This window comes from Porites lutea, chromosome 3, assembly GCF_958299795.1.
Source record: "Porites lutea chromosome 3, jaPorLute2.1, whole genome shotgun sequence".
NCBI lineage: Eukaryota > Metazoa > Cnidaria > Anthozoa > Scleractinia > Poritidae > Porites > Porites lutea.
Genome location: NC_133203.1, coordinates 1,249,002 through 1,271,521, shown reverse-complemented (window position 1 = coordinate 1,271,521; position 22,520 = coordinate 1,249,002). Strand labels below are relative to the sequence as shown.

The window sequence follows — 22,520 nt, the reverse complement described above, 5'->3', positions numbered from 1 at the left end:
ATTGAATTGTCCGAAATGAATATATGGTTGTTGAGTTCAATTTGCAAGTGGCGATAGGAGCTAAAAGCGCAGTGGTCAACACCGCTTGCACAGAAGGGTTTCTTGCGCATTTGTGCCCACACCCGTAGGGTTTTGTCGCTGGTGTACAAGAACCCTCAACCCTCATTGGCGAATCCAGGGGAGGGACCCGGGGGGGGGGGGGCGGGAAATTTTTTTGATGACCGCCCCCCTATCTGAAGGTCTAGATCCGCCACTGACCCTATGGTTAAATAAGACAGATCGTCACTCCCATGATTATGAGGGAAAAGAAAGTTCCAAACTTCGTACCACCAGAAAATAAATAACACTACGCGAGAGCCGTGCAGCCTGGAGAGGTCTGTTTGAATAATTAAGCTCTTTTCATTAACCGACCACTCTTTTCAACTTCCTTCCTTCCTCTCTATTTTTGTCTCTAATGGACCGGTTTATCAACAGAAGTTAACCGGCCTCATGCAGGAGCTCTCCTGCCATAATATACAGCTTCCTTCATCGATTGCTCTCCAAGGGAGTCAAATCCTTATTGAACAAAGGAAATTTCAAGTGATAGGAATTGAGAATAACACCATAGGGCCTGTGCGCAGGGGTACTCCCCCAAGGTCTAGCCCTTTACCCTACAGTCGAACCTCCACTAACGGTCACTTTTTTCTGCCTCCAAGGTGGCCATTGAGGAGAGGTTCAACTACAGTCGTCCCAAGCCCTAGCCTCCCCGCAGACGTCCTTTAGGGTTCGTTCGTCACGCATTCATTTCTCCCCAAAGGACGTCCGTGGGGGAGAAATGAATGCGTGACGAGCGAACTCGAAAGGACGTCTGCGGGGAGGCTACCCAAGCTCACTTTGCGAGTTTGTAATGTAAATTTACTTTCTCACGAGGCTGCTGGTGTCGCGTTACAAGCCACCGTTCAGAATTAGTATGGGAAATAAAATACTGAGGTTTGCGAACGCTAAATATCATTATTTTTTACTTTTTTTTCTATAAAATAAATAAATGAGACTTACCTTTTATGTATTCCTTGGTTTTTTGGTGTGAATTCATCGATGCAGTCGATTTTTTTGGCAGTTGTTTGTGTGACCCCTGCCACTCTCTTCGTGTTATTGTAAACCGACTATCTCTTTAAACTGCGGTAAATACACCGTCACAAAAATTAAAAAAACCAGAACATTTTCGCCAAAAACAGTGCATTTGTTAGCCCTTTTTACAGACGGATTTTTTGTTTTTCATTAGTATTGAAATCCCTACCCTTTCCTGCATACCTGAAGCCTGAAAAAGGACCCCTTTCGGACGTATTTCCCCGAATAGGCCATTACTGAGTGGAATACCCCCGAGGGCATGATATTTTGACTCACTCTATTTGACGTGAGACTCAACTACTTCATTTGCCACTGTTGGCCTTTCAGTCTTATTATTTGGGTTCTGCTAGACATGTATCTCTAGTTAGAAGTATTAAATGGACTCGTGACTTTACTAAAAGGCTTTAGAGAGATTTCCCGCCCTTCCTTGTCTGAGCCGTTTTTGAGCAGCGGATTTCTGGTACTCCCTGGTACGTACTTCATGTATGATCCTGTAGGAAAATGGCGGCACACATGGCAAGGAAAGCTCTTTACGTTTATGGCGCATTTTGCATACTTTGGTTTGCCAAAGCGAGTAACGATTGCGAAAGTAAGTATTTACACTTTCTGCGTTGACTTAAGACAGAATTATGAGTAATTCTGAAAATGGAGATCGAGAAAAGAGTTAAAACAATTTTGAAATTTGCCCCTCGGCCCAGCGCCTCTGCTCGTTTAAGCGGAGCTACATGTACGATCATTAGATAGATAGATAGATAGATGCTTTATTGTCTTAATACCTTGCAGCCATAGGCTGAATTACGAAAGACATTACAATAAAAGGACATTACAATAAAGACATTACAATAAAAAAAAAACAAAAAAAAAACAAGATCATTGTGCCGTGATGGCACGTAAAACAAATTTCATTATTTATTCCAACAATTTATAATTCAATGAAGGACAACTTAAGGTTTTTTTCTCAGTCTCACCCTTGTAACATTGGATAAAAACATTGTAATGTTTAACTTATTGATGGCAAAGCTGGACAGGGTGAAATGCAACAGTCAGATAATTTTTCAATCCAAAATACCTGTATCATTTTTACTAAACATTTATGCGTGGTAAAGCCACGTACCCCATTAACTCAGGGCGTGAAGAAATTCCTGTCTTGTTTTCCAGGACATTTAGTAGATTTGCTTGTAAAGTTGGGTAAGAAACATTGTTATATTCCTAGACTTTCACTCAACTCAACAGGGACTGCCGTTGGTTGATTCTAGGTCACGTGGCCTTGACTAAAATCAATTGTATCCCAATCATGATACATTAACCCATTCGCCCCTGAACCGCCCGTAACCACCCGTGCAGATCCAGGTCCTTTCTACCCTTTGTGACGTCATCAGTTTTAACAGTCAAGGACAACTTTCTTCGGTAACTTGTGCAGAGTGAAGAGATCTTTCAAACCATACCAGAATGACCACAATTCAGTCAAGGACACCGGAGAAAGAAGCAAAAAACCACGTGACAAGGACCTGAAAATCTCCATGAAAATCTTGTTCCATTACCCACCTACCTTTCCTTTCACCTAATCCTAAGATCCTAAAAGCTTTCCTAAAAACTCTTCCCACCAAAATGAAGCCTACTAAATGCCCAGCAAGAGAAAAAAAAAATGAGGCAAGAAAAGCGAAAAAAGAAGGGAGGAGAGAAAGCGAAAAGTAAAAGTCAAGACTGCTGTGTCACTTTTAAACCCAAAAACTATGTCGAAATTTTGCTTTCTGCGCATGCCCGAACTTCGCAAGCTGATATTTTGCATCTGGATCAGAAGGCCACCAAGTGTACGACCTGTAGACCGGTTTGTGGTAAGTTTTAGCTCTTTATAGCACGACAGTGACCAGAAAACCACTCGACTAGCTTCAAAACGCGTTTTTCGGCTAAATCTCCAGGAGCGAATGGGTTAAGCAAAGTACCAAGCTTTTTGAAAAAAATCCACTTTTCAGCATAAAACAACCAAATCTGTCTATTTCAAGTAAAATCAGGTGAAAAAGTTGGTAAAAGGCCATTTTTAGGTTTTTTGATTAAGCTATGTACCCCGCTTAGGCTACATTACAGCACGTGATCAAAGCATGGTGGAAAGTGGCGTGACACATCATGTAAATCATTCATTCAGTGGTTTTAAGAATTAAAATTTGTGGTGCTATAAGTACCGAGTCGACTGTTTTGGTTGGCTCCGGTTATTCTTTTGTTGCTGTTGAAGTGAAAGTCTAGAAATATAATAAAACACTTAATGTCAGGTCCCTCGGGAAACCAGTTAGTTTTGTTTTCCCTCGAGTCCTGATGTTTCCCTCGACTTCGTCGCGGGAAACATCATGACTCCTGGGGAAACAAAACTAACTGTTTCCCTCGGGATCTGACATTAAGTGTATAATAATCTTTTTTCGTCACTTGTCCAATGGGCAAAGGTCCATTCAAGTCATCTAGTACTTAAAACATTAGCTAAGGTAAGCAAGCAATGGCCCTGGGCAAGCAAAATAAAAGAGCTGCTAGAGCTTTTTTCAAGCCCTACCAGAAACACAACAAAGTAATTTGATAATTTGTCTTCTTCAGACATCTCCATTTTAGATCTATCAAGAAAGCTGGAATTTTCCAAGTTCCAAGCAAAAAACATGAAAATGTGTGTATCGGGTAGGGATGTCTCACTATCACACTTGTGGGGCAGTGTGGTAGTTGCTCTTCGATTTGAAAAAACTGATGTTCAATCTTATGAAGCTGATAGGTAAGTTCATTTTTTTTCCACAACAAAATGGTGACTAGTTGCACTAATTCCTTAAACATTTCTTAATTCAGTTGGCATGTTCATTGTATACAAGTTGCTCTAGTAGTCACTTGTATTGAAAGTGTCTTACCAGTGATTTTATGGGGAGAAACACTGTTGGCGTTAAAGTAGGCTCAATTACCAGCAGCTGTTTGGGAAATGAACCCGCGGTCCTCCCCTGAACAGACAGCTGGACACATGGACTTGCTACTGTTAATGACCACCAATATTGTAAGCTTCAAATAGACTCTATAAAGCCATGGTCTCCCCGGTTCTAGATTATTGTGATGCTGTGTGGCATGACTGTGGACAAGGAAACAATGACAAGATTGAAGGACTACAAAGATGAGCAGCGAGGACTGTCTACTTCAAAGCTGCCTCAAAACTATCAACTGATCAAATTGGAACCTTTCTATTATAGAAGACGGACACACATTTTAAGATTTGTTAATCAGTGCATTGCAAATAGAGTTCCCAGATACCCTTTTAATTATTTTAATGTAAGAAACCGTGACATTCACCGCCACAAAACTAGAAATATTAATGACCTTATTTTAGAAAAAGTTAACTTAGAATGCACCAAGCACGCTTTTTTCTACAAAGGTGCAAAAATTTTTAATAACTTTTAGAATTTATAACTGTTCGACTCTTCCTTTTAATGTAACTATTTTATACTATTGTAATTTTTTTTATCCATATTTTTAACCTTTTTTTTTCAGGACCTGCATTGATTGCAGTTTTTTCTTAAAACTGATGCAGCGATCCTCTATAAATATGTTTAAATTATTATTATTATTATTATTATTATTATTATTATTATTATTATTTTGATTTCTTTTGTCTTCTTTTTTTTCTGCTTTTGTTTTGTTTTGTTTTTTTTAATCATCCAATCTCAGGCAGCATTAATTTTGTAAATTGCCTATACGTAGCAGGATTTACAATTGTACATTCAAAAACACAAATGAAGTTTCCACTATTATTATTATCGTTGCCTGCTCAAATCAAGCAGGCAGCATAAATCATTTTATTTTCCTGGAGTAAATTTAAACGGCGGATGCAAACTTAGGTGTTGTTTGATTTGGCGTGCAATCGTGTTTTAGAGCGTTTTCAGCTTAAACACCTAACATTTTTACAAAGAAAAGTATTAGCTTAGAGAAGCGGGCAAATAGTAGGTATGTTTTTGAAATTCAACCAACGGGTTCACTGGATCAATAATTATTTCCTTTCTACATGAATGATGGTTGTTGGCAGCTATCGTGAAAGAGACAACTGTCAAGTCCACCGGTAAGCAAGGTCAATGTAAATCCAATCAGTACATGTTTCTGCTGATTCTTATGGCAAATGCCAAAGTGAAGACGAGGCAAAGCACAACATTATGTTCAGTATTTAATGACATTTCCCATTTTTGACATTTCTTAAAGATGCATAAATTTTAATTACGTCACAGACACAATGGGCCACTCACTCATCTAGCCGTCTCTTCTCGGGGAGGACTAAGAGAGGGGTGGAAATCGAGCCTAGTGTTAAAGGGGTATAGTATTTATTATTGTTTGATTTTACAGTTATAGCAACATTCATATGTATTAATTATTACGGGATCACTACATTCAGATCATTATTACATGTATTTATGTAGTGCATTGTAAATGAGCCATTTTAATACGCTTACATGCATTGCCTCCTCACATGTGTTTTCTACTTTAATCAGTAATTTTAAAACAGTCTTTTTATTTTTGTTTTACTTGACAGCTGCCATGCACTCAACCCAGCCAATAAAACTTGGGGATCTGTGTTTCAGTCATTGGTGACAAGCACTAACATACAGGATCAAATCACATTCAAGCAGTCACCATTCAAAACTTCATGCTTTGCAGTGGAATTTGGGAAAAAACAGGATGTGTCAATAGAAGCTGAGTTTCAAGGTGATTCTACAAATTTAATTTTATGGTCATGACAAATATCCATGATAATACCCTTTCAAACTTAACAATGGCCAAAGAGCAAATTCAAAAAGAAAATTCAAACTTCTTTTTGTAAAATCTTAAGAAATAAATGGTAGTTCACCTGTATTTTAAAGTTTTTACCAAAGTTGTTTGATTTGAAATAAATATGTCCATAGCATTCAAAGTTAGTGACGTACTGTATTTGATTAATTAAATACCACCACTAATTAATATCCTTGAACACCACCATCAAAATAATAAACGCTCACCCAATCAGAAGAATGTGGAGTTTATGCGAGGATAATAAAAAAAACTTGCTTCAACCCAATAATCTAAACCATGCAGACAATAATGATATGATTCCATTTCAGCAAAAAAGCAAGCCTTTTTAGATCACCTTACTTTTGTGCATGAAGAAGGTAAATAATTATGTTGTTAATCTCTTTTCATTTTAGTTATTGACTGGAAATTTCCAGCAGCATTTCTAGCAGGCCTTGTCATCTTTTACAATGCAGAAAGACTTAGTAGGTATACTATCTAAACGTCCCCTTCCACAATGTAAATTTTAACAAAAACTTGATTTGTTAAAATGATGATGATGATGATCAAGGATGACGATGATGATGATTGATGATGATGATGATGATGATGATGATGATGATGATGGTGGTGGTGACAGAAATGATAGTTGATACATTGAGTCTATTTAGATGCCATACCAACTTTCTGTTGCTGCCAATAGACCTTTGTCTTGGGGTGGCCATTTTGTCTAAAAAGCTCTGTTTATGCATGGCTAGCCTCTTAGAGAGAACGAGGCTAGCTGTGCATAAACAAAGCTTTTTAAGTCTACTGAGACAAAATGGTCGCTGCGTGAGGGAGGTCTATTGTATGCTTACAACTACACTGTAGCATTGCGCCTCAGTAGTAGGTCTAGTTGTTTTCCACACCATAATTATTCCTTTGATGTTGTTATTGCCCATGGTGCAGTAAAGTAAACTGATCAAAAGCAGATTCTATGGAAAGTCGCACTTTTGTTCTTTGTTGTTGTTCTTGCAAGCTTTATGCGCACAAGATAGGAGAGCTGTGAATCTGTTGTTAATGTTTCTTCTATTATTAATGAGCTGTTTTTTCTTTCCAGGAACAGTTTGTTCTTTTATTCATCTGGTGTATCACTTGGTCTTATCATGTCAATTCTTCTGCTTGTCTACATACTGCACAGACTAATTCCAGGGGTAAGAAAAAACGGTGTGGGGTCAATGTTAGGACCTAACCTTGGAGTATTTTCTTTCCAGAAACAGCTTGTTCTTTTGTTGATCTGGCCCTGGTTGTTCAAACTTTGGAGAGCACTATCCACCGGATAAATCACTATCCAGTGAATAAGTATTATGGAAATCAATAACGCCTGTTGATAGCGCTATCCAAGGTTTGAACAACCGAGCCCTGGTGTATCACTTGGTCTTATCATGTCACTTCTTCTGCTTGTCCACATGCTACACGGATTAATCCCTGGGGTGAGACAAAAAGGTTAGGGCCACTGTTAAGACTTATCCCTTGGATAAGACAAAGCAGTTTGGGGTGATGTTTTAGACAAAGTCCTGGGGTAAAGCGAGCAGAGGTGAACGTTAACCCCTGTTATGCTGGCAATAGGAAGTTTAAGAATGTTGAACGTGCATGTATGCATTTGCTTAACAATTGTTGTCAATATTTCAGCATATTGCTTTATGCCATTTTCGCAACTGAGGCCGCCGTGTTTAATTGTTATATTTCACTGCGTTCGACCTCATGAGAACGCAGCCTAATCCCCGCGTTTTGGGTGTCCAAGTCAAAAACGTATGGCAGGACAAAAAGCATATCCTTTCGGGAAGTTTATTGCATTTACATGTATTGGAGTCGTTGTTTTAAATGTTGTTGTTGTGTGGTCATTTCTTTTCAGAGAGGAGGTGCATATGCTGTTTTAATTGGAGGATGGAGTCTGGGTGCTTATTTAATCCAGTGGACTTGGAGTAACTTAAAAGACCTTCTACTTAACCACAACCAGTGGGTCATTGGATATCTTGTTGTTATAGGTATGTCACAAAAGAGACCTATAGATATGAGGACCAGATTTAACCACAAGTTTTTTCGCGGATATTCTCTAAACGTACATAGACAACCCGGAAAACTTCATTGTCCTTAATTTTTTCTTTTTCAGCAGAAACGTTAGTACGGTTTTTTTTATTGAAGGAGGTTAAGCCCTCTGCCGATCGCAAAATAATACATTTCCGAACATTTTAATAACTTGTTTCCGCCAAAACGACATTCTTGCTAAAACCCGTAGTAGATTGAAGACGGCTATCGCTCTTTCCCGCCAAAAGAACGCTGGATCACGCGTGCGCACTACTTAATTAATATTGAGAAAAATAAATCTCGTCCTCGTCGTCGCGCTCTCGTTTTTTAATAGAATCTAAAGGTCTCTTATGCGAAAAGGAAAACCTGCATATTAAAGATTATTATGGTCTGTATTTTTCAAAAACTCCTACTCTTTGACTGTCGTATTACGCTCTATAACAGTAGAGTTTTTTCCTTTCGTCAGGCATCAGAAGCTTATGTGTTTGCTGTTGTTACGGCCTAGTCAACGTATTACGCTGTATAACAGCTGTGTTTATTTCCGGCTTTCTTCAGGCCTCATAAGCTTTGGTGTGTGTTATTATTACGGCCCAGTAACCAGCGACCGCGGACTGGATCTCATTCGCTGGATGCTGCAGCTTATAGGATTGAGCCTGCTGTACATGAGTACAAGGTCAGATGAGGTCTCCATAGCTCTGTGTATTACTGTGGTTTCGTCTCATATAATTCGCAGAAGTGGCATCCTTATCTTCTGTTTCAGACTGCTTCCGCAACACTGGTAAGGCTACCATTCATGCTGCCAAGAGTAAATTATAGGACAGAGAGGAAAACACCGTTGTTTGCTTTAAGGCAGTCAGGCGTGGACTTGATGACGTTTCAAACGCGGACGTCCTGGGAATTAGACTTCCGTTTAATTGCAACCTCTAAAAATAACTTAAGTGAAGTTCGCATATCCCGGCCAACGCCCTAAGTTTCCCTCTTTGTCCTATTATTCCCATTATATTGGTGTATTTTCGCGTCTGAGGGCATCTCACCCTTTGATTGTAACCTCCTTGATGTTTTACCCTTTTTTCCGTAACCACGGTACCCTTCCGATAATACTCGAGGTGTAAATCAAACAGCTAATTTACTGAAAACGTAGGAAATGGTATTTCTGAGCCCCTAAATTTGAAACCTTTCAGTTCTCAGGGAGCATGCCCTCACTCCCCCTAGTTTACAGTACCTTGCAGGTCTAACCTTTCTTTCCCTGCGTACACTCTCAAAACCTTACTCTACGCCTCTGAGGTGTCATTAAGTTTTAGCAGATCAAACATATTTTGGCCACCTATTACGAACAATAATCGTGAACAAGTGTTGTCTGCCTTTTGTAATTCCGCTGATTTACACTGCTTATTTATTTATTTATTTATTTTTTCGCAGGGTTTCCTACAGAATCTATTATTTCTTCTTTCCTCCAAGACACACATTTCTTTCCGAGGAGGAATACATGATGCAGGGAACTGAAGAAACTAGAAGAGCTTTAGAAGATCTTAGAGAATATTGCAGCAGTCCCGAGTGCGATACATGGCGCCTTGTTAGTCGGCTGCAAAATCCCACTAGGTATGTTACCATCCCGGTGGGAGGGTTCTCCCTATGGTGGCCTTAACGGGGAGGATCCGCCCGAAAGGGGTACCTTTTTCACGCTTCGGGTGTATGAAAGAGAAGGGATTCACTTGTCGAATGTATGGAATGGTAGGGAAATCGGTGAAAAGGCTAACAGATGCGTTTTATGGCTGTGAAAAAATCGAGAAAACGTCGTGGTTCTGTGATTTATACTACTACATGAGAAATTTCTGCAATTTGACTGGCTTAGAGCAGTGGTTTTTCAGCTTAATTTGAAATACCTACATGTGAAAATTACAAACCTTTTGCGGGTAGTAGTGTAAACAAATAATAACATGATTAACGTGATAATTGGCATAAATACCACTCGTGATATTTCAAATTTGTCTCAAATTTCACTCGCCTAACGGCTCGTGAAATTACGTATAACAATTTTGAAATATCACTCGTGGTATTTATACCAAATATCACTACAAATCATGCTATTACCTATACTTATCCATATGTTAAAGACTGTGTATTTACAGTAGTTAAAAGGGATGCAATGTTCTACAGTCAAAGGGGTATAGTAATTCTGCGGCATATTCTGTTGATACTGGCATTAGTTGGGCAGTGAGACTTAAAAGAATCAAAAGTGACATTGAATGTCCTATTTACATGTTGGAAAGTACTAGAATAATTACTATCAGTCTATATAGAAAGAACTCGTGGGAACGTTGTTTAGAAAATGATCAAGTGGTTATCAACTCTGGTTTTCCCACAGTAAATTGTAGGAAATAATAGAAATTCAGATCGTTTATCCATATATTTAATATAGGGTGCACGATATTTTCTCTGGAAACACAATACTTTTCTTGCTGTTTGTTGCACTTTATTAAGTAACAGTTATTTAGCTATAGTGTCTGTGCGGTCACATGACTATGACGTAGGTGAAAAGTTGGTTCCGCCATATTGGAGGAGTGAAATCTGTCACGCGACTCCTCGCGTCTTGTAGCGATGCCTTCGTTTTGTCTAATCGTTGGATGTTCCAACGATAAAAAGAGACGTCCAGACCTTAGTTTTTGTAGGGTGCCTAAAGTTATTACTAGTCAAGGCGAGCAGACGGAAATTTTGTCGAATGAACGGCGAACTAGATGGTTAGCGGCCATAAGTCGTGATGACTTAACAGAAAGCAAGCTTGAGAACGACCGTGTTTGTGGAATTCATTTTCACTCTGGAAAAGCAGCTTCCCTCTGGGATAAATTCAATCTAGACTGGGTGCCTAGCTTGCATTTGGGCCACAGCAAGATAAAGAGTTCAGACCAACAAGAGAAACAACAGGAAAGAGCCAAGAGAGTAAGAGAAAGACGTAAACGCGAGAGGGAGCGTGAAGAACAGGTTCAGGCTGTGAAAGAAAAAAAGGCAAGGGAAGATGAATCAGAAGCCCATGGCGATAGAATCAGGGATATTTCTTTCGCGGTTCAAGATGAAGAAGATTTGGCAGAGGTTCCAGAGGAGGAGGAAGAGGGGAACAACATGGCCACGCAAACTGAGCCAAGCGAACTCACGCAATCACGGTCAACGCAAACCGAGCAGTGTGATTACATGTTTCGAACGCCTAAACCTTGGATGCCAGAAAAATCCACCGTATTTGAACAGGAATTTTTTGAGGGAGATGACAGTAAAGTTCGCTTTTACACTGGATTACCCTCGTGGGAAGTTTTAATGAAAACATTCTCCTTTGTATCTCCACATGTCAACAGACGCTCCCTGTCATTGAGTAAATTTCAGGAGTTTGTTCTGGTGTTGATAAAACTACGACTGGCCGTCCCACACCAAGATCTTGCTTATCGTTTTGATGTTTCTAGAACTGTTGTTTCTCGCATTATTGTTACCTGGTTAACTGTCATGGATGTTCGTTTATCTCCTTTAATTTCCTGGCCAAGTCGGGAACAGCTTCAAAGAACAATGCCGAAATGTTTCATTGACTCTTTTGGTCTAAAGACAAGTGTGATCATTGACTGTTTCGAGATATTTATTGATAGGCCATCCAATCTTTTAGCAAGAGCACAGACCTTTTCGAACTACAAACACCATAACACTGCGAAAGTGTTGATTGGGATAACACCACAAGGAACAATATCATTTGTTAGTGAGGCCTGGGGGGGGCGCACATCAGACAAATTTCTTACAGAGAACTGTGGCTTTTTAAAAAATTTACTTCCTGGGGATCTTGTCCTTGCAGACAGAGGTTTCACTGTCCACGAGCAGGTGTGGTTTCACCAGGCAGAACTGAACGTCCCTGCATTTACCAGGGGCAAACAACAGCTGGATCCAGTTGATGTAGAAAAGACACGTAAAATCGCCAATGTCAGAATTCATGTGGAGAGAGTTATTGGAATTCTGAGACAAAAGTACACAATCTTACAAAGTACTCTGTCAACTGACTACTTAGCATGTGAGGACAAGAGCAAAGCCCCACTGATTGACAAGATAATTCGAGTTTGTGCTGCCCTTGTTAACCTCTGTCCTCCTATTGTGAGTTTTGATTGATTTCTTTAATGGGTAATAACTCGTCAAGTTGTCTGAATTAGCCATACATCTTGCCTGAGCCCCAGTCCATTTACGGTACACCTAAATACATAGCCAAGAAGTGTAGCAAGCTTGTTAAAAGTGTGGTTGTCAAATCCTTCAAGACCTGCGGTATTTCCAATGCCTTGGACGGAACAGAGGACGGTGTGGTCTACTCTGAGGAAACCCCAGAAGTAGACGATGAAGACATAGAAGAGAACGAGTTCGAGACAGACAGCGAAAACGAAACGGATGGCGAGTAAACTATTGGGTTTACATATCCGTCAAACGGCTCCTTTAGGAGCCACCAATTTCATAAAAGTGAATAACCAATATTCAGAAGTTATTTTTGTTGTGTTTTAGTACTGCTGCTTCATTGCTAACTTGACTACAAGCCGGGGGGGGGGGGGGGGGGGGTAAAGTTATTCAGCAACTGTATATTTTTAAAATGTAAAACCCTCGGCTACAAGCCGAACCCCGTTCTCCGTGAAAAATCTCCCAAAATTTTGGGTCGAAAAGTGAAAAAATCGCTCAGCTTATAGGTGAAGAAATACGGTAGTTGTTGTTACTTAAGCCTGAAAAGTAATATGCATGAAAAGAGGGTGATTAAAAACACTGCAGCTCTATAGGGAGTCAGCTGCAAATCCATTCAAGCAAGATGAGTTTCAGGGCCCGGTTGTTCGAACGCCAGTTGGCACTAACCCCGGGTTAAATTCTAACCCCGGTTTCTTTTTCTTTTGTTCAAAAGGATTTTCTCAGATAATTTGCTCTGTTATTTTCAAGAGTATCCAATCATCAACTTGTTGACAAAAAGAATTAAACTGAATTTACTTTTTAAGCTTTAATGTCTGCGTTCAAATTTCGCACTAACCCTGGGTTATCTTAACGCAGCTTCGAACAACCCGGCCCAGGTGACCAACCTTGACTGTAAACTCACGACTTAATGGTTGAAAAAAATAAGGATTATTGAGAAAATGTAAACATTTCTTACATGGTAATGATTCACCCTTGTCACAAGCTTCAGCAGGTTCACAAACATTTTTTTATTCAAATAAGTTTTGATCAGTATGGTAAAACATTTGGTTAAAAAAAAAATTATGCAGTTGGCCCAGAAATTAATTAAGTAATATTAATTAATAGCAATTGAAGTCAAGCTTACTAAAACAAAAAATTTGTTTTGGTTTCTAAGAGCAGTGCTTGTGGGATTGAGAATCTAGTACCCAGTGCAGCACTTATTTGGGTTCTAGTGCTTAGTTGAAAGAGTTTGACAGTGTATTTCAATTTAGTAAAATCCAGCTAGTGGTCGATTATCAATGCTACGTTCTGATTGGTTGAGCTACTACTAGGCTATATGTTACAGCCCACTAGTAGCGAAGAGTGTCGGCTTTGAAAACCAAAACTATGTTTTTGCTAGCTAAGGTTGTTTTGTCTTGATATTTTTGACCAACAAGTTGGTGTCTGCTATAGAGACGTTTTGACCATGTATTTGGTTTTTTTATATGTTAGCTTTCCTTTGTAAATAGTTTTTTATTGTATAATTTTAATAATGCAGCTTTCTTTCATACAAATATATATATTGCAAGGTTCATATTAGCCTCCCACACAGATACTTGACACTGTTTCCATCAAATTTTCTGATCCTGTAGAAAATATGGTGAGCCTTAGCAGTAAATGATATTTTTATCCATGGATAAGGGTAATAAAATTGATCAACTATAAAAATATTATTGAATGGATAGTGTGATCCTCCTTTAATATCTAACACTGGGTTGGAGAGGCAGTAAAATAATTACAACAATATTTCTAGCTCTTTGGAATTATGCCTCAAGTGCCTCCTGATGAACTGCTAGATTCTCCTTCCAATTTGTCTTGTTTATGCTCAATTATCAAAGGGAGAATTTAGTACATGTAGTAATATCAGGAGTCATTTGCAACTGGGGCCTTATTCCACACATCCCTTTAGTACAGAATGAAAAAATGCCTCTCAAAGATAACTGGGTCCTTTCATTCTACCTTAAAATTAGTTCTCTACTGGGATTTAATCTTTATGGGTACTACCTGGCAATCACTGTCCCTCATCTATGGGATTTTTCCCAATAAACAAGTACAAGATGTGGCAATGGTCACTTACAGCGTATCATAACAACAAGGGTATTTACATAATTTTATATAACTGTGTGCAATAATTAACCCTAACCCATATCAAGTTCTGCCATACAGTGCATTTCTTATGGTACTGTTCAGTTAAACATTGACACATTTTATCTTAGATGGTCCTTTTATTCATTCTCCTGACCTGTACGTTTCATTAGGCAGTGATAATGTAAGGTCAGGAGAACTTATTTGCTACGCGCTGTTAGGGCTTAAAAGGTTACCAGTTGGGAAAATGTCCATTATTAAAGATCAACGGCTGGAAAAAGTTCCATTCTACTGGACCTCAAACATCTTGAAAGGTGAGGACGCATTTTCGGGATATCAAATTGAATACTCAAGGGGTCTTGCATAAAAACAAGGCTCGTAGCAAATGCTATAGCAAATATCCCACAGTCAGATCCATTTAGTTGCTGCTGAATAGGGACAACATTAATTCCCCTGAAGTCCTGTCCGAGTAGACTTCTTGCCTGTTCCTCAATGTCGTCACAGACAACATCATGAAAAAAACTGTCATATAAATTAACATGGCCACTGGAGCAACCAATGGAACTTAAACATACCCAGTGGTTACCTCCAGTGTTCAAAATCTGTATGAATTCACCACTGATAATGTCAAAGGCTCTTATTGGACCAAGTGTTGGCCTTTGAAATCCTTCAATGTTCGGATTTAACTGTTTGAGGTAGATTTGTGCCTGGTGGATTATAGAACAGTCTAACCAGCCATGTGTATCCTCTATCAATGCAAATTCTCTTTCAGTCAGATTCCCTAGTGAACCCGTCTTATTAACATTTGTATTGACAGTTTCTTTGACAAACAAAACATCTGGGTCAGGATTTGGGGATGATTCTCCTTCCACATCACTATCCTGTGGGGTGTTTGCACTGATGTTGATTGGTGTTGCAGGTGAATCTGCCTTCAAATCATTATCACTTTGGGAGCTTGAATCATTAATAATAGGGGCTGACATTACACTATCGGGTGTTCCAGCTGGTTCTCCTACCAAATCAGAATTCCCTTGAGCTGGTGTTGATGGTCTACTTTTAGGTGCTGTAATCTTGCAGTTATAGCAAAGCCAGGTTGTTCTTGCATTGCTTGGATAACGTTTGTAAGACATGCAGGACAGATGAAAAAATTTACCGTTTGAGCACTGTTCATTATGACATTTCAGCAGTTTATCATTTGTCTGTGCTTTTTTTTGACATGTGCAGATAGTTGCAAGTTTTGTTGCCTCACTTAGGAATTGATCCTTCATTTCAGGCAATTTCTTGCTTTTTGCCCTGGTAAATTGGGGCAATTTTCTACAATGAGGGCAGTACCACATTTTTGGAACTGTTACATTCTTGATACCCAAACAGGATGGATGAAATTTGGATATTTTGCATGTGTGGTTGGCACATGTTATTGGTGCTTCACTAATTGTTTCCCTGCAGTAACAGTCACCAGGTTTTGTGACTTCTTCTGGGGAAAGCTGGGCTTTTAAATCTATCTTTCGGGTATACCATCTTCCCAATATTTCTGGTAATATGCAAATTCTCCAGAAAGTCTCTAGTTTGGGAATTTGTGTTTCCCAGTGTTTCATGTCTGGAGCAAGCCTTTCCAAGAAAAATTTCGATGTTTGCCCATCTGAGGTGAACACAATAAAATCTAAATATCCTCTCCCACTTGTATGGATTTGTTGTTGTGCTTGGTAATAATAGTCATGATCTCTTTTGAGTTGGAAACAAGATTCATTTTTCTGCAAACAGGAAGATTTCTTTTGCACATAACTGTCAAAGTCAACTCCATCAATGCAGTAGGGGCACTTGACTTCCCCACATCCCTGTCCACAGCAATCACATTCACAGAGAAAATCTGGAGTGGCATGTAAAAATTGGTACTTCTTGTTTATAATTGTTCCACATTTAGTTATAACAAAGTTGGCATGAGTTTTTCGCATTGTTTTTTCATACTCTGCGATGGCAATATCCTCATGTTTGCATCCATATCTTGTGGCTGCTGTGGAAAAGCGAAAAATATCTGGATAACAAATAGCTTTGACCAGAGACTGGGAGGGCTGTGAAGGATCTGTATGACTGGCTGCACGGCATTTGGAAGCCCCTACTCTTCCAGCCCTGTGTCTAAAAAAAGCACTCCCTTTGGCCTGATCCACGGTTTCCCTTTCGATTGACTTAATATCTTCATCAGATAGGTTCAATTGTACTTTATTACACTCCTTTAGAAGATCAGTATATGAAAGATCTAGATACTTGGGATCAAACAAGTCTGTCACCGCCTTAATGTTTCTAGTACTTGAAATAAATGAATCAGCAAATGGGTGAATTAAACTTAAACATACTGGTTTAATTTTGCATTCACTCAAAGAGTGATAAAAAGCATCCATTTCTTCAGCAGAAGGTTCTAGAGATGATGACATTTTCACTTCTTGACGTTTAGGTGTGGAGGTGTGAGATGGTGGACTTGAATCAACAACAGGGAAAGCAACCGTTTCAATGGACTTATCGAGGTCGGCTTTTAGTTTCTTTGCAGAAGAAAAATTAATTTCTTTTATCCTCGCGTAGTCCACTTGCTTAACTGTGGTAGGCAACAGCCACGTACATTTTACTTGGGTGCAGGCAAGCTTCCCATTTAATCTCGTCCACACTTCAATATAAAAAAGTACACTTGCGATATGAGAACAGCATTCTCCCAGCCCGGCCATACACCCAGCACAGTGAGCTGAAAGAACAGTTCCTTCTTTGGTTGATATTATCCACAATGGCACGTGCGGATCATTCATACGTTGGGAATGTCTCACTTTTGCGAGAACCACGTATTTATCTCGCAATGTTTGTCCAAGAACACTTGTAATAAAGCCGGACACCATATGGTTGTACGCAAGGAGACTTTTGAAATTTTTAAACTGCTCCTTTGTATAAAAACTCGTATCGAGCACTAGATATGACAGAAGATCGCACGACTCGACTGGAGGAAGACATTCCGGAGTACAGTTTTCTTGCGGAATAAGGAAAGGGTCGATACCAATGGCCGCTATTTTCTCCACATATCTTCTCCTTATGTTGCCCTGTAATGACTCGCCATAGGCAGACAGAATAAACTTGGAATTTGTCTCGCTCTCAGAAGGACACGCTTCAGTTGCCGCCATTATAAATAGAACATTACTCCTCCAAGATGGCGGCGCCTCGTTTTCGGAATTTTTGTGACGTCACGCGAACATACACTATATATTTATAGAAAACAACGACACAAAAAGCGGGAAAAAAAAGAAAGAAGGAACAAATAACTCAGTAGGATTCGAACTCGGCACCTTCGACTCGACGCGACTACAATTAACCACTACACCACAGAGACTGATTACGTAGTCCTTAGGAAAAGTCTTTGATTTTATTCCTTTCCCATGAAACTTCCGCCGGCAAGATGATCGCCAGCCGCATAAACCGAGCTATTAACAGTAGAAAAACAACAATGTAAACGGATATTCCATGGCAATAAATGAATGAAAGAACATAATTATGCTTTTCAAAACGCCGATACACGTCCTCGTCTGCAAAGTAGGACACAAAACATTTGTTTTGTTATCTCGATTTCCGCTGTTATTTTGAAGCGAATGGTCAAAATCACATCCATTTTCGGCTCATACAGGTTCTTAAGAATAGCATTGCATGACATTTTCTCACTTTCACATCACCTTCTAGCAAGCTGGAATTTGTATATCCCCCGTGTTGCGGAGTCGAAGAGCAAAAAAGGCTCTTGAATTGAAATCCAATCCCCAAGTTAACCATCGTACTCTTCTTAAAGACTCCTGCGTGTCTTAAAATTTGGTAAGACCTCTAACCGTGCTGTAGAAAATTTGCCACAAAGAAAACTCTAAGTCTGAGCAGCGAACGATGCACTCTCTCACCCACCGAACTTCCCCGTGTTTTTATTTGAGTTGTTTGTGGCGCAATGCACTCTGGTTAAATGCAATGCATTGTGGTAAAAAGTGATGAATTCGAGAATTCGTCGCACCTTATATATTTCCTTTAAATCCTGATTATGTTGCTGCTCGCTCCCTTCGGTCGCTCCGGAGCAAAAAGGGTAAGGGGTTGGACCTCGGGGCGGAAACTCATCGAATTACTATTTTGTTTAACGCGTAGAAAAGCGAACAAATCAAGGAAAAAAGAGAGAAATTAAAACTGAAGGAAAATGTAAAGGAAACGAAAATAATTAAATATTGGCTTGCAGTTGTACTTGAATGGTCACACTTTGATTTCTGCAGTTTCACTGAGTTGAACCTGAAGCTTAACGTCGAGTAGCGCAATCTTTAATATCATGGTACAAATAGTAAGGCGGAGTGTGTCGGTTGGACGATTCGCACGAAAATCGCCATTCTAGCTTCCTTTTTTGACTCCACAAGTATTCTCAATACTCTTTTCTTGCAAAAACCTTGTATAGAAGTCCAATAAATTTGAAGTTTAGCTGGTTTATTTTTACCTTAGATTTCGTGTCACATCCTTTTTTTCTTGCCCTATTCGTAAAATTAATGGGAAAGTTTTTCTACTCACTTTTAGTTTTTTACTGTTTACATGTACTTTTTCCTTTTACATTTTATATTTGACTCTTAATCCTTTACGTTCCAACAGTGATCAACTTCAATTTTCTCCTTACTATATCAATACATAATCAGCTGAAAAGCTTAAGAGAATCAATAAACTGATCACCAAACGGAAAATGCTTTGATCTTTTTTTTTTTTTCTCAAATTCTCCTGTCAGCGTATTTTCTAAGGGAGTGTATGGAGGTCAGTCAGGACAATTTGTGTGTATTTTGGCTTAAAGGGTTAAATGAAACCGCAATGCATTTAAACTGGCTCTTGAAGTTTAAGGAATTACGACTTTTGAAGAGCTGAATGTCTGTTTACAGTGTAAGCATTTTTGTAGGATATTTTTTCCTTACGTAACCTAACCCCTCCGTCAAAAGGTAAACAGAGGGCTCCTACTAAAGTTGATTGTTGCAATGGCTTAAAGTTTATAGCTTTATTAGTATATATGCTTAAGCTTCGCTTTTAGGCTTGGCTAAATCAATAAATTACAGATTACAGCTGTAATCTGTTTTCTGAATCAAGAGATGCTTAGGGTTTTTATAAGTAATGTTCACATCGAACTTCTTTTCCAGATTTGCGCAATTCATGTCCTCCGGCCAGCATATCGTAGACAATGAAGTAAGAACACACGAAGAAGTAGATCCTTTACATTGGCTCACTGAAGAAAGCGAAGACGAAACACTAAACACTTCGAGTCTTGGTGAGTAATCAATAGCTCCTGGCAGATACTTGTAGCTTGACCCATGCATCACCAGGTTGTGGCGTTTTTTCTGGTAGTTGCCAAAGATGATATCAACCGCTGGAATCGCGATCAGAATGGTTTCGTTTCTTTTAATGCTTCTTTTTTCATGGAAGAACATTTTTTTTTTCAATTATCAACCTTCAAGGCTCGCTTTAAAACTTATGAAGTGAGCCGCCTAGCAATTTCAGCAGACTACACTCTTGAAATGACCCTAAAGTATATCAGTAACCCAACAGACTCTCTCATCATGTCCACACGAGCATTATTATTCTCAAGAAAGAAGCTTTCTTGAGCCTCATCCTGAATGGAACCGCAATGTGCGTTATAAGTTGAAGCATTCAGACCTTCCACACGAAGACTGTTTTAATACAAGCGCACTCAGATGTATGTTGCATCCTCAAATGAACTTCAGTGTACGTTAATCATGATTTAATCGTGCAGAGGAAAACTGATTCTTACAAGGCAACTAATTTGTATGCTGCATCCTTAAACGAACGTCAGTGTGTTTTACAAGTTAGTCAAACCATGCAGATCTAACATCTTAAATAGACAACAAGGACCAAACCAGAACAGAGCAAACTTAAGTTTGTTAGTTTAGTTAGGCATTTTTTTAAAAAAGTTTTTCTCATTGTGTGTGTAAATTATTTTTTTACGAACAACACGCTTTTGTATATCAACGCCGTACGTATTATAATTATTATTTTCTTTTTAATATTAGACGAATAAAATTCAAAGTTGACCTTCTAGAATTGTTTTGCTTGATGATATATTGTGCTAACTGGAGGTGATGGACCGGGGGTCAGACCGGGGGTCAGACCAACAATTCATAGTATCCCGAGTTCGTGTTCTGCCCTGACCACTGGCTGGATTTATTTGTCGATTACGGTAAACAAAAATTTGTTGGCATCAATAGAAATAAAAACAATAACAACAGCAAACAAATAGCAATAATGACTGGACAGAGTGAAACGCGTTGATTTTCACGACTTGAAAAAAGGTCGTCTACCTTCCCCCCCTCCCCCGCAGAAAGCTGAATGTCCCTGTTTTTAATGTATTTTTTTTATTTGTAACAAGGGAAATAGCGACTAACATCTTTTATTATATACATGCTAAGAAATACTCACCAAAAAACTATGTCTTAAATTTTCATACGAAGCGCCTTTAATTTCCCAACGCGCCGCCATTTTAAAAGGGTGACGTATTTGAAGAAAATAACCGGTCACGGAAAAATTAAAGTGAAAACTTAGTCTCTTTTACGGAGTGTCTGTTGGAGAGACTATGGTTAAAACAGCCAACATTGAAGGGCGATCACTGATTTACTTTTTCTTTATTTTGTGGGAAGAAAATGTAACTGCCATTAAGACAAATGTCAGTTTGGAGGTTCCTTTGGTGTCCCCATTTAACGAAGTTCTAACACGACGATCCATATCCTGCATGTGACCTTTTTAGTGCTTCATATTCAGTAAAAGTAGTTTTTTATATTTCAGTGAAATTTTTTTCCAATATTGATACTTTGAAGTTTGAGCTTTAGCTTATGCAATGCTAAAAATAAGGATTTCCTTCGAAGACTCCTACCTTTTAACTCAGAGACTAACCGAAGCACTTGAAGAGGACTTAAGGCTTGTTGTGCATTTTCGTTCCACTGTTTGTAGCCTGTCGCCTACAGAAGACTCTTGGGATCACGTGATAGTTGAATAACGCATCGGTCAAAAAATTTTTAGTTTTGAAAATTAATGTTGTCGAAACTGCGATACTTCATCGCCTCGGATTTCAAACGCTTCACTAGGAATTGGTGAAGCTGAAACAGGAACCAACCAACTGTAACAGTTTTCTTTCTTTCTTGATCACTTCAAAAAGCATTGCAGAAAGCGGGAGTGGCATACTTCCTTTGTAAATCGATTCGGTTTGTGGCTTCATTTGTTCCAGTTTTTGCCTTCAAGCTTCCGTAAAGTTTGTGACCCTTGGATAGTCCTCTGTTCAAATTAAATACAAATCAAGTCTCTCAAGGAAAAGTGTTTGTGTCTGTCACCTGTTGAGCTGTAGCTGGTGTTGGCTAAAAAGACGCTAATTTCAAATTTTTTAATTTACCATAAATAATGTCATTGGAACAGGGGTATAATATGCAAAATAATTCACTTTTTTAGTTATTAGAATCACCGTCAATTTACCGTTTTCTTTTCTTTTCTTTTCTTTTGCACTTTGGAAAGGTCATAGATCGACTTAAAAAAAATACTATCCTCAAGCAGAATTAAATAAGGGGTCAATTCGCCGGATCAATTTAGGTGGTGGGAAACTAACCACCTACCCCTCCCCTAAGCCAACATTTTGCCCTAAGTGAGAACTAAGTGATAATGTTGGATTAGGGGAGGGGTGGGTGGGCCGATTTACCTGTAGTGAAAAAAAAGATAAGGAAACAGTTCATTAGTCGATGGCAAACTAAAACTTGCAAAATTTCAAACCTTCTGCTGATTATAGTCAAACATTATTTTTTGACTCACGTCAAACTGATTTCAAAGTGATTATTGAAGGACCAATTGAATTCCGCTGTACGGACCACTTAACACTGAAACACCGGCAGCATCGTTTATGCATATCGTCATTTTCTTACCAATCTTTATCCAGCACCAGCTAGTTTCAAGGAAAACAAACTTGAGTGAAAAGATTAATGGATATAGACCTCCACGATATTTCCGAGTCAGTAAATCCTGTAACTGGTTAGTGTTTTTTGGAGTGATGGTTTTCAGTGGGATAACAGCGAGTATTCATTGGTCTTGATAGGTAATTATTCAAGTTATAGTCGGCTTTTCGTTCTCCAAACAATTAGACACCCGCTATATGTTTGCTCGTAAGTTTAGAAAACACTTGTTTTTGACACTTATTAATAGTGCCGTTATTTACCGGTAGATATCTATTGTAAACAATTTCTAAGAAACCAAGCGTGAACACAATA

General features: G+C 38.9%; 3 protein-coding genes across 3 annotated transcripts; 2 read left to right on the top strand and 1 right to left on the bottom strand.

Moving 5' to 3' along the window:
• Positions 1–1,608: 1,608 nt before the first annotated feature.
• On the top strand, positions 1,609–20,309 carry LOC140930144 (nuclear envelope integral membrane protein 1a-like). Its single transcript, XM_073379810.1, has 9 exons — positions 1,609–1,696; positions 3,688–3,856; positions 5,645–5,817; positions 6,294–6,366; positions 6,977–7,070; positions 7,772–7,904; positions 8,500–8,722; positions 9,364–9,543; positions 19,401–20,309. The coding sequence occupies exons 1-9, from the start codon at positions 1,609–1,611 to the stop codon at positions 19,534–19,536; spliced, it is 1,269 nt and encodes a 422-aa protein (XP_073235911.1). The 3' UTR covers positions 19,537–20,309.
• Positions 10,856–12,254, top strand: LOC140930145 (uncharacterized). The gene has a single exon (XM_073379811.1). The coding sequence runs from the start codon at positions 11,062–11,064 to the stop codon at positions 12,076–12,078; it is 1,017 nt and encodes a 338-aa protein (XP_073235912.1). The 5' UTR covers positions 10,856–11,061; the 3' UTR covers positions 12,079–12,254.
• On the bottom strand, positions 14,299–17,453 carry LOC140930143 (uncharacterized). Its single transcript, XM_073379809.1, has one exon. The coding sequence runs from the start codon at positions 17,391–17,393 to the stop codon at positions 14,493–14,495; it is 2,901 nt and encodes a 966-aa protein (XP_073235910.1). The 5' UTR covers positions 17,394–17,453; the 3' UTR covers positions 14,299–14,492.
• Positions 20,310–22,520: the final 2,211 nt, after the last annotated feature.

Excerpts from the sequence above, each read along its gene's own strand:
- LOC140930144 (XM_073379810.1), top strand. The coding sequence starts at position 1,609 with ATGGCGGCACACATGGCAAGGAAAGCTCTTTACGTTTATGGCGCATTT. Across the intron at positions 3,857-5,644 it reads CAATCTTATGAAGCTGATAG|CTGCCATGCACTCAACCCAG; the intron begins GTAAGTTCATTT and ends TTTACTTGACAG. Across the intron at positions 8,723-9,363 it reads AGACTGCTTCCGCAACACTG|GGTTTCCTACAGAATCTATT; the intron begins GTAAGGCTACCA and ends ATTTTTTCGCAG.
- LOC140930145 (XM_073379811.1), top strand. The coding sequence starts at position 11,062 with ATGGCCACGCAAACTGAGCCAAGCGAACTCACGCAATCACGGTCAACG.
- LOC140930143 (XM_073379809.1), bottom strand. The coding sequence starts at position 17,393 with ATGGCGGCAACTGAAGCGTGTCCTTCTGAGAGCGAGACAAATTCCAAG.